At 41.2% G+C, this 12,194-nt stretch overlaps 1 protein-coding gene across 1 annotated transcript in view; it reads right to left on the bottom strand.

Annotated features, from left to right (window-relative positions):
* Window positions 1–11,724, bottom strand: part of NISCH (nischarin) — a 32,859-nt gene extending 21,135 nt beyond the window's left edge. Inside the window, exons 1-4 of the mRNA XM_087744555.1 lie at window positions 11,494–11,724; window positions 5,586–5,669; window positions 4,654–4,836; window positions 1,286–1,334 (exon numbers count right to left, since the gene is read on the bottom strand). Coding sequence (XP_087600681.1) covers window positions 1,286–1,334; window positions 4,654–4,836; window positions 5,586–5,669; window positions 11,494–11,580 — 403 coding nt within the window. The 5' untranslated portion in view covers window positions 11,581–11,724. The remainder of the gene's footprint in view (window positions 1–1,285; window positions 1,335–4,653; window positions 4,837–5,585; window positions 5,670–11,493) is intronic.
* Between the last annotated feature and the right edge of the window lie 470 nt (window positions 11,725–12,194).

The following is a 12,194-nucleotide window of genomic DNA, read 5'->3' as shown; positions in this document are numbered from 1 at the left end:
ATAGCAGGTAGGACTTATTCTATGCATCTTTTGCTATGCTGCCTAAATGCAGAATTGTAGCAAATATGTTTTCTTGGAGAGTATGAGGACTTTCACCACACTAATACCAATGCACACTCCCAGAACAGGAAATGCATTATCTGAAAGTATTTTTACAATCCCACTTCATTATAGGAACAGTAGGAAACAGCATCTGAAAGCCTCTCTGAAGGCACCACAAGAGGTAATGTGGGCTACAGCAGTCAGCACACACACATGTGGAATTAATATCTTTCTCCTCTTCCTTTTAGAGACATCAGTTTGACTTCATGGACAAGACAGCATCAGCTTTCATGATAAGCAAAGTTCTCAGAAATGCTCTAAGGAGTAAAATTCCCTTTGGCTTCAGTGGGAGCAAGTCCAAGAGTCCAGCTGCACACTACTGGAAGGCTACACAAATAATACAGCAGACATCAATGATTCTGGTATCAGTGAGATTGCAGGCACTTCAAAGTCAGGAAAGATTTCTTCAGAAGCTTCCTTAAAATGTTCCAAAATTTGCTGAATGGACTCTCTGAAACAGCTTCACCTAAAGTTAATTTTGTGCCAGAACAACCTGAAATGGCATGCTGAAACATGCTTCACCTATCATCTCAGCCAACTAGAATTATACAGTAGCATCTAGCATGTCCTTCAAAACAAAAAGTAGCATGGGTTAATCATTTCACATGCCTCCTGCTGTTAATGGACCAGTTAGAGCTGTTGCAGTTACAGTAAGAGCATGTCATTTTCATCTGCCAGCCTCAGAAAAGGCCATCCTTTAATTAACTGACCAGAAGGTCTTGTTCCTGAATTTAGAAGAACAATATTAATTTAGACATGTAAAGTAGCCTCTTGCATTTAACACACACTATATCAGGACTCACTGACATAAAACAAGCTTCCTTACAGGTTACACTAAAACATACCAAGACAGAAACCTTAACAAAAGCTTCTGATCACCAGTACCACATCCTATCCTTTAAGGACACGGACTAGTAGGCCCTTTCCAAAACCTAAAATCACCAATTTCTCTGTTTTGTTTCCAAAGATAGCTGCACTACTGTTACAGCTCCTCCCAAAATACCACTTGAATCAAAGTACAAACAGCAAGAAAAACATGAAGAGAAAGAAGGGGAAGAAAAAGTCTCATAGTCCGATATGGAAGATTCAGATCTCTCGTTCTCTGGAGATTAAATATCACAGGTATATGAATGCATACACATAGAGGAAGTCATTCCCTGTTAAATTCTTGCAAGTTCTTTACCTTTGTGGAAGAGCTCTTCAGCCAATGCAGCTGTGATCCCATTGATCTCCTGCAAAGAATAAGCCATTCTAATTGAGTGTTATTTATATACTTATGGTTCTAATTTTTCAATGTGTACCTTTGCTGAAGTCTCCCTTTTTTGGACTTTTTTTTAAAAATCAACTGTGATTGTGTCTTATGGATTTCTTTGTAACTTGAATATACTTCATAAAAATGACCTGAAATTATTTAATTTCAGATGATTTTCATTTCCAAGATGGAAGATCCTGAACTGCATTTAAATAATCACATCCTGCATATACTACAAAAGGGCAACAGCAACTAGAGCAACTATTACCAGCCATCATTAGCCCAGCTTGAAAGAAAGCTCGGTTTTGAAGAAATTATTACAAGTACAGCATTCTTCAAATTTTAACTTTAAGATTAATCCAATGCATCAAGCACTCAACATTTCCTCAGAATATCACTAATACACAGAAAACTTTAGATTAACAGGTCTACAGGGAAGAAGAGATATATAGAAAGTAATTAGTCTTCTGGACTTCAATTATGCTTGCTGCAGAGTAATTAAAAAGCCCCTTTTCCCCATCCTCCTATTTTCTCCACCCTCCTGGACCTACCCAGATGCTCAACCTCCATTCCAGGCACTGACAGCTCCAGGAGGAAAGAAAAAGGCTGAAAACTCTCAATGCAGGGATTTGTTCTTTCTAGATCTGAAGGCGCACAAAGATCAGTACAAGTATTTCCCATCGGGGCATACTTCTCTCCACAAAAAGCAAATGCTCTGTGGAAGTCCAGAAATAGTTCTGAGCATTTCCAACAGTTCTCTCTCAAAGGCCCACAAAAAGAAAACGTAAAACTATTTGTGATAGTGAAGCTTCCCCTAGACACAGGCATCTCATTTTAAGGTAGCTGCAAAGGATAAACAGGTATTATGGATCATCACAAAATGAGTATTTGATGAGTTTACTTTGCTGACAAATCCCTCATGATTCATAACAAGGGAATAAATCCACAGGACATCTGCAGCAGACAGTTCAGCTCATTTGATGAGGCAAGCATTTTAGAACAGCACATTCTTAGTATAACTGAAACCCCACTCACTGAGGATGAACAAAGCCTCCACACCAGTTTTGAGAACAACAAGCTAGAAGATTCATTCCAAACAAAATTCAACAATTCTGACTCTCATTTGAACAAGCTAATTACACTCATCTGGCATGCAGAGACTTAATTGAAAACTATACTCTATATCCCTTTCGTCATCTGGGACACAGCAGAAATTTTTTCTACATTTATAACAAACAAGACTAGGACTTGGACTGTTCAGTGACTACCAGGCAAAAAAGGCAACTCTATTCCTCTGTCTACAAGAGACCTCTGTCTTAGCTCTAGCTGCTTATGTGCATCAAACCCACAGAAGTCCATTGTTTGCAGGTGTCTCCGAACAGCAGTTTGTGGGTATTCAATTCTTTTCCTGCAAAAGCTTCTATCTGTAAGTTAACAAACCAAATCTTATAAGATGACAAAGTATAAGACAGTGCAACAAAATAAGCATGCCCATATCATTGCAGACATGCTATTCAATGTCAAAGTAACAATAACGTTCTACACTGCTGTCACATGCAACTTCTCTTTGCTGAGCTGTACCTGGCTTTTCCCTGTGACACATAAAGGCTTCAAAGTGGTTTTAAAGTATTTATGGTAGGTATTTCTACCCCATTTAGTTCCATTAACCTGGGAAATAAAATGAAATAATCCCTACTGGAAATACTACAAATAAGAATAGACAAAAAATATTGCAGCCTTCCTATATAAACTAATGAGGCAATATCAGGGATTATAATGGCTCAAGCATGCACATGGGCTGTCTGGTAACAAAGATGTTTTAAAAGATCAAAGTTCTGCAGGAAGGTTATTTTCCAGTAGAGTTGCTGTGGTAAATATTTAGCTTTTCTGCTGAACAACTAACTTTTTTTTGTAAATATTTAAAAGTACTCTGAAGTTCCAAGCAAAAACAATTGAGTTTATACCTCAAGCCAGACTCCCCTAAAGCAAAGAAATGTAGATTAAGCAACAACTTTTCTCTTAATACACAAGCACAGTATAGAAACAGGGAAACATTCGTATCCAAATGCTTCTAGTTCTTTGGAAAAGTAAAGAAGGATGAACATTACAGCAAGAGGAAAAAAAAATAGTCTAACTGAAAAACAAGAGAGGGACTAAGAAGAATTTCTGCCTGCATAAAAACTTTTGTGAAGTTACAGCACTGAAACATTAATGAAACAGACATCATATGAGACAGAATAGCCAGAGAACAGAAAAGTTATGCAACTTCCTGGTGATCAGGAAGTTTGCTCCATCTGAACAGAGTTGTCCCTACATTATCACACACATTTTTAATACATTTAAAAGCTCTAATCCATTTTAGAGTGCTTGATCGTGACAAACTAGTGCTTCTCACTCAAATCTGCAGGGCAATAGCAACACTATGAAGTAAACCTTCTACTGTTTACCTAAGTCAAACACTAAAGTCTCACCAGGATAATTATGTTCATGTAACATAACTAAACCAGATTTTTCTTTGTAACTAAAGGTTAATTAACACACCTAAATGGACCACTTGTGACTCATTTCTGAAGCCTTTATATGAAACCATGAAGGGCTATCTCAGCACATCCCACCTCAAAGCAATTACTAGTCCTCCTTTCTCTTGAGTTCTCCAGTGCATTTTCCTCTTTATGAAGTTCATTCTCCCCCTTACAACATGATGCCATACTGCAAAAAAGCCTAATTATACACAACAGATGAATAAACAAATTGCAATCTGAACACGACAGCAAGCCATTGCTTCTTACTTCAAGCACCCTCTACCATAACATTCTGTCTGCTTCCTGGAGCTATTTCTCAAGAGGCCACTCCATCAGTGTGCTTCTCATGGAGAAGCACCATTTTTCTTCATTTGAGCTACTGGAAATTGTTTCACTGTGAACCACAGCTCTAACCATTAACCACTAAGTAGGGGTGTGTGTGGATCAATTATGCAATGTTCCTTCAGAGAGCCAGCACTATTGACTTCAGCCTAACAACCAATTCAGCTTCAGATTTATTCACAGCTTCCAACTATCCTGCCAGCATGTATTTTCTCCTCTTAGAGTCCCTACCCACACTACTTGCCAGCACAGTATCTACTGCAATAAAAAGTGGTGTCAAAAAATCTTAAAAATATGCTTTGTTTGTTACATTGTGCAAAATGCTGAAAAAGAGCAGTTTCAGCTATTTTGTGAAGATTCCATACAATTCTCTCCAAGTCAGAACTAGGGAAAGACACTTATGCCTCCATTTCATATGCTAAAAACATAACTTACATATAAATGAAAGTGTAGGAAGTGTGACAAAACTTTTGGGGTAGTAACAGGGAACTGGATTAGCAGGGTTTGCAGGTAGACCTCTAATTCCTTTTGTCTTTTCTCCACCAGGCTTTTGGAATTTTTTCCAATAATCTTCTTAGGAGGTAACAGATTTTTATCTATTTTCTTTTCTGAAACAAGCTGAAAGACAAACACCAGAGTTACTACCCGACTCACCAACTGAACTTGCACAAAAGATGCAATGGAACACAGTAAAAGAGCACATTGCCTGATCCTAGTAAGATGCAAAACTAAAATTACTTCAGTAAATTTAGCTATTGACTTCCAATTATTAGGTATTTTCAGAAAGAACATTTTATCATAAAACGATGAGAAGCTTAACAATAGTGTTTTCTGAGAGAATCACTCAGAGTACCACAGGGCAGAATGTAACTAAGGTAATAAACCAGAATAACTAGGGTGCTTCTGAGAAAGCATCCCAGTCTTGAATAGAGTAGACTTTCCCTCATTTTCACTTGTTTTTAATCAGCACTGGTTAGTAACTACCCCATGCTTCTAAGGACAGTTTTATCATCCACCCCCCCAGAAGAGAATCTTTCCTCCAGTCCAGCTTTTGGTTACCAGAGCAGCTGATCATAAACATCTCTTGGCAAAATGACTAATGACTCTAGCCTGAACCCCACTCTTTCTGATACAAGCTTCTGTCCAAGGCTAAAGTTGTCCAGGCTAACCTCCCCCAGTTCAAGAGGGGAGTGTAATAGGGGCAAATAATATTGTTAATACAAAAAGGATTTAGTCTGCAGTTCAGATGGTATCTGGCAGATATTCTTGCTCTTTATTGAGGAAAGAACTTATGTCCCATACAACAGAGCTACACAAAATGTACAATGTTTTGTAAGAGACCAAGGCCACAGTTTTAACATCCTTACCTTTTCATGCAGGTCATGGAAATCACTGTAACGATGTTTGACTGTCCACTGATGATTGCCAACACTGACCTGAATAATGTATACCTGAAAGGAAGAAATTAAAGTAAGGGAACTGCAAAGCCTTTGTCTTAAAAAGAAGCTGACTGTGAGATGTGCTGGTTAATGTAGCACTATAAGGTGATTCTACATTCTTAAAGTATAACAGTTAACTAAAAGCTAATCCAAACTCTAAGGTGACTTTGCTGATGTAGGATGCCTAATCTCATTCACAAGGCTGCTCCATACACAAAAACATGCAAATCGTTCCTAATGTAAAGCAATGGCTTTTATTTTGGCAACCCAAAGGTTAATAACCAAAATCTCTGAGCTACTTCTTTTTCTGAAGATTTCTACTAGCTAAGTTAAGTTGGTATTCATAGCTATCCACAACAAGCCTAAGACAGCAGCATCCCTTCTTCAATCTACCAAATTCCACAACAGGCAGAGGAACTTAGCAACCATCCTGCTGTCACTTCACGGTTAAGCAGAAATCTGGAGCTTAACTCTTCAGAAATCTAGACAAATCCTTTGGTTGGTTGGATGTTAACTGTTTTATTCCTTCTAGGGTAAAGCACACAAGACAGCTTCCTCGGAGTTACAATTGTGCCCAAAGAATCACTACAATTATCTAAAGCAACCCAATGTTTCTTTACACAAAACTAAGTATTTTTAACGATGCATGTGCCAAACAATTCAAGATTTCCATTGTAGGTGACTTTCCAGATTGAACGGTACTGGTTCTGCAGGAAACTCACAATCTACCTTTGGATATGCCAGAAGCAAGCCATCCCAAAGAAACTTTAAAAGGACAAAATAAAACAAAGTAGAAAACAAACAAGGCTCAGCAAAACCAGTTCCACAGCTACCTGAAAATAACAAACTGTGTTATCCAATCCAACTATATTCCTTGGGGGAAAAAAAAAAAAACATAATCAAATCTTGAAACCATTTAATACAGTTGAGAACTTGCTTACTACCACAGATCACACAGACCTGACTCATAGCTGCTATGAGAATGATGCACATCTAGTTGCTAAACCCACTTGAGGAAACAAAAAGCATCAACAGTTTCAATTTGTTACTTAAAAGGCCAGTTTTCACTTACTGTTAATACAGACCAGCACAAAACCAAACATTAAATAGAATACCACTTGCGTTTTAAAAGATGAACTGTATCTTACACGAATTATATTTTTGTAAGCACCTGACACTGGCTTGCTGAAGAAAACCCAAGTCCTACAGAGAACTAAATCAAGATGTCTGACTAGTGCATACAGCAAGTGTGTACACTAGTACATACACATCAGTGTTCAGATGAGTACTGAAAACACAGATGAATGCCTACACAGAACTACAGTCTCAATTAAAGCCTGTGCTTTCTCGTCATGTTGTGTTGAAAAATGGCAGATCGGGATTATTCACTGTGCCGGTGACAAACTAGAACAGGAATAACCTGGGCATTCAAAAGTTCCTCATAACCCCGAGGAAAGCCAGGAGAGACTCAAAGAAACCAGAAGATTAAAGTTAGAACTCAGTACTACATTTAGAAGCCATAATAAAAACACCACCTCTTTTTAAAAGCTGACTGTGCTACATTATGGCAGATCAAGCAGTATAGCTACATGCAATGCAGATTGAGTATACAATGCATAAAACCTGAGATTATACACTGAAAACTCAGTAAACTGCACAGCTCCCAACTGACAGCTCATGAGATGAGGAAGGAAGGCCCTCATCTCTGTATACAATACAGTCAGAGTAAATATATAATAAAGGTTTCATATCTTTTTGCTGAAATGGCAAGCACTGACCACTTCTAGAAACCTAACACCGAGCCAAATGGAGAGTCTGGTCAGGAAAACACCTGTTAAAGCGAGTGTTTATATGCACTGATACAACTCCTCAAATTAAGTCTTCAAAAAGCCGTAGCATTCCCCATGTAGAATACAGCCGGAGCTAGCAGTACATATTCACCCCTCAAACAGCATCAGTATGCAGAATGACAGCAACTGATTTCATATCAATCCACAAGCTGCCATTATCTTGAATAAATACAAACACAATATGTTTATGTGCTCCAAAGACTTGTTTCAATACAAAAATCATTCATTTTAAAGCACAAAACTGCTAAGTTTCTGAAAAAGTCATATATATATATATGACCTTCAGTTAATTTTAAGCACATTAATATGAAAAGGCTGATAGTTTAAGATTCTTCAACGACTGCCTGTCAACTGCTAGAAAGCATACATGGAGAGATGATTACATTCTGTCATGCTGCACTGTCTCCCAGCCATAAACATACCATGTGAAATCTCCACCCATATTTATGCCATAAACTGCATTTCTAGTGAGCTAAAATGCAAGTGTGTTTACATTCACAGGTTTTCCTCCTCCCCATGTCTCTACCAAACTTTCTGTGTAATAAATTCTGTACGCCTTTCTTATAAATCAGTTGTTTTGGCTAAGTTCTACTTTGTAAAGTGTTTAGCGTATCTGTAGTCCTGTGCATTTTCATGATTTTCTAACCAGTCACTTCAAATTCTTTGCAGTTAAGTACTCACAGCACTGAACATCATTCCTTCATCTTCCTAAATATTTAAAGGTGTAGTATTTACTAAAAATTTTTAAGATGTTTATTTTTAAACCAGCTGTTAAATGAAGAGCAGTGATTCCAGACTGCTGTTTGTTTACTTCCTGTACACATTACAAAAACATGCGCATCTTACTTGACATGGAAAACTTGCATTTCTACAGTATCCCTCATCCAACTTCACATACTTCAGTACTGTCAAGAAAAAGACAAGCACCTCACTTTACAGATGACAAAGCTGCCCACAGGAAGCCTGGGACACAGGTGTGACTGAAGCCAGTAGGTCCAAAATTCCAGAGCAGTGATGCAACCGCATCTCCTCCACCCTGCCTGTCAAGTAGTCAGACAGTTTACACCCATTCAAGGAAGCCACAGTATTTTCCTTAAATATCAAAGCTAGTATTTATGTTAAAAACAGCTGCAAAAGACAGGAAAAGCAGGAAGGTAATTTTAGGCCAAATGCATAGCAGGAAACAAATGATGCATTGGCAGCCTTGAAGCCTTCTAGCAATCAGCCAGTCTTCAGTCAGCATCTAGCTGGATCAACACATGCAAAAGAAATACCTAGTAAAAGTGCTCATACTTTTCTAACCCAACAAAAACATCAACAAGTGCAGTATTTTTTCCTGCTGGATTTATCCATACCTTGCCTTCCACCCTAACAACTCCAACAAGAATCACATTTTTAAAAGTACCTCAAAATTACACAGAACTGTGGGCCTCCCTGATACATTTTAGAAGACTTAATCTCACAATTGTCAAATGGATGTCATTAAAGTAAGTCTCCTTCTATTGAGATTATGAGCACTGAACTACAGAGTACAATGGGAAGCACACAGGCCAAAAAAAACCCAATTCTTTCAAAAACAAGGATGTAAACAGGAACACTGCCACCCTGACTACTACCTGTTAATTAATAAAGATGCAGCTTGCTACTGCTACATTTCCTCTCGCACACTTAATGAGATTTGACTGACTTTTACACCATCTAATTTCTTCACTTCTGCTCCAGTACAGGTCTATCACATCTTTAAGTGCCACTAAGCTAATTCGGAACACTAAAGAAATTCTAATTTTTGTAAAGCATTTCACCTTGTGAATAATTTTGTAAAATTTCTGGGTTTGTTTAAAGACCTATTCCTACATTTCTAATAGCTTGGGTCTATCTCATACAAACTGGCTGCAGGCATGGAGTCCTGCTAACAGTTTGACACTGGTTTACACACAGGTAAGTTTAATGCCATGACTCCTTCAAAAATGCAGCGAGAGAATCAAAGTAGGACCAAATACTGGTAAATCTTGCCTTTCTAACACCCTACTTTTAAAGCCCCAACAAAAATGGCATTAAAACAGCACGGTATTTCTAGAAGCATAATCATTAAAAAAGAAATCTGGCCTTGAAAAAAATAAGCTCCCTTGGGCTTAGCTGCAGCAGCTTAAAATGTTATCCCCAAATATCATCTGATCTGCTGAACACTACCTGCAGCAAAGTTATACGCCTGAACTACAGCTCAATCTAGCACATTAATGGTATTACCAAATGTTGGCTGTACCACAATACTAGTTTGCAGGCTGAAGCAGCAAAGTAGCTAACATTTCACCTCCTGTGTCCATAACCTCCAGTGGAATAAGGGGGCAGATAATATTTTGACATTTTCTCAGCTAAATTCACTTGAATTTCTCATTCACTGCTATTGTAAAATACTCATGAGAATTCTCAACACCAACATTAACGCTGCTGAGTCTTGATTCACACCTGAAATGGAAATTTCCAGTCATCATGCCACAAGTCTCACCATGCCTCTTGGCCGATCAGGGACTGTGAAAACCAACTTGTTGAGGGGACAAACCACATCCTAACACATACAGTGGTAACATCTCAACAGCTGCAGTATCATTCCTGTGAATACACATTATGTAACTAACATGACAGGAAGAGCTGAAGCAATTTTCAAGAAGGTATTTTAAGCTTCTAACCAACTCCATCACTGAATGCTCATGACACTTTTGTCTGTAAGTATGGCTACTCACCACCTGACAGTCATTCCCACACAATGATGTTTCAAGGGTTGTCAACTGGAAAGGCATTAGGCCCTTCATGTACTACAGCTGTATAACCGCTCTGTCCTATTAAAAACTCAGAAATCACTCTCCTGTTGTTCTGATTTCTCTGGGTACCTTTTCAGAGGCAGTAACCTGGAGTTTTACTTGTAACTGTTATGCAACTTTACAAATACTGTCTTTCTAGACCATTGCTCCCCTTTTCTTTTTCAGGTTCCTACAGGAGGAAGAAACCTTATGTCATTATGTGCATGCTGAAAAAAAATGATCATTCAAATCACACTAAAATAAGGTAGGAGCAGAAAATATTTTTAGTTATATAACTGAAGGGTGGTGTGCTCAAGATGTTTTCTGTCTGCAATTATGCTGAGGTTTGTTTTATGATGAGCGTCTTCCTGAAAAACAGACCAATTAACTCTTGGTACAATGCAGCCAGTTAAAAAAAGTTATACATCAAAAATACAATTCCTTCCCCAAACTACCAGGCTGCTGACAATCTTTCATCTTTTTTTTGTAGGGTAAGAGAAAGACTGTCTATTCCAAATCATCCGATTTCCTCAGAAAATAAGATTAGTTTTTCAAGAGAAATTTTTACAGTATTTTCACCTGAAGGAAAGATTTCCTGCTACACTTAGTCCACCTTTAAAAGCTACATTTACTCGATAACAATATTTCATAGTTGTATGTACGTATACGCACACATATACATGCATATATACGTACAGATATATATGGGTGAGAACACGACACGTGCAAACTCAGCCTCCGCTGAAACACCAGCTCTCCCAGAGGGCCGAAGCGAGGACGAGCTGAGGGGGCCGATTTTCACCGGCTGGAGCCCCGCGGCCCCGCTCCTCCACGCCTTGGGCGCTGATTTCCCAGAACACGCTTCCCTCCACGGAGGCAGAAACGGCTCGGAAACTTCTGCCAAATTATTCTCGCTCCGGCTTTAGCGCGGGTACAAAACCGGGCCGAGAACTGCCGCCTCACAGCCGGGAGGCGGCCGGCGGCACTAAGCAGGAGGCAGCGCAGCGCCGAGCCCGGCCTCAGCCCGCTCCCCCCGGCACCCCGCGGGCTGCCTGAGGCGGCGGCGAGCGGGCCCGCTCCCCAACAGCTCCCCGCCTCGCTGCCACCATCACCCGCTGCCCGGCACGTCCCTCACGGCCTCCCCACTCGCCTCCCCGCGACCCCCGGCGCCCCTCTCCGGCCCCGCACCGTGTAGGTCTCCACCAGCTCGGAACCCAGGACTCGGGCCTCCCGCGGGGGCTCCTCGCCGTCCTCGCCCCCCGCCGCCGCTTCCATGACGCCGCGAGAAGCGCAGGGGCCCGGCCGCCGCCGCGCTCACGCCGCCACCGCTCCCCTCCGGCTGCCGCCACCGCCGCCCGCACCGGCCCCCAGCCCGGCCCTCGCTCCCGCCGCCGCCATCTTGGCTGAACCCCCCCTCAGGGCGCGGCTCGCCCCGCCCGCCGCCGCCTTTTTACCGGGAGCCGCCGGCAGGGGCGGGGCTTGCCGCTGAGGGCGAGGCTTGCCGCTGGGAGAGGCGCGCCTATGGCCCGGCGGGGCGGGGCTTAGGCTGTGGAGGCGCGCACGCGTGCTGCCCGCCCACGGGGAGGCTCGCGCAGTGTGACGCGCCGCTGCGAGCTGCTGCGCAGCGCTGGGCCCCGCTATCCCATGCAGCGCATCGCAGCGTTGTGCAGTGCAGAGCAGGGCTGTGCAGTGTCGTGCAATGCAACACAGTGCTGTGCTGTGCAGTACTGTGCCATGCAACGCGGTGTATGTGCAATGCTATGCTGTCCAACGTAGTGCAGGGCAATACCATGCTGTGCAGTAGTATGCTGTGCGGTGCACTGCAACCCGGGCAGGTGAAGGAGGTTCAGGCCTGTCCAAACTGGCTGAAGGCAGCTACAGACTGGTGT

Source organism: Nipponia nippon, unplaced genomic scaffold, assembly GCF_047370975.1.
Source record: "Nipponia nippon isolate SJK-2023a ecotype South Korea unplaced genomic scaffold, ASM4737097v1 scaffold_9, whole genome shotgun sequence".
Lineage (NCBI taxonomy): Eukaryota > Metazoa > Chordata > Aves > Pelecaniformes > Threskiornithidae > Nipponia > Nipponia nippon.
The sequence above is the reverse complement of the archived record's forward strand: the minus strand, read 5'-3'. Positions and strand labels throughout refer to the sequence as shown.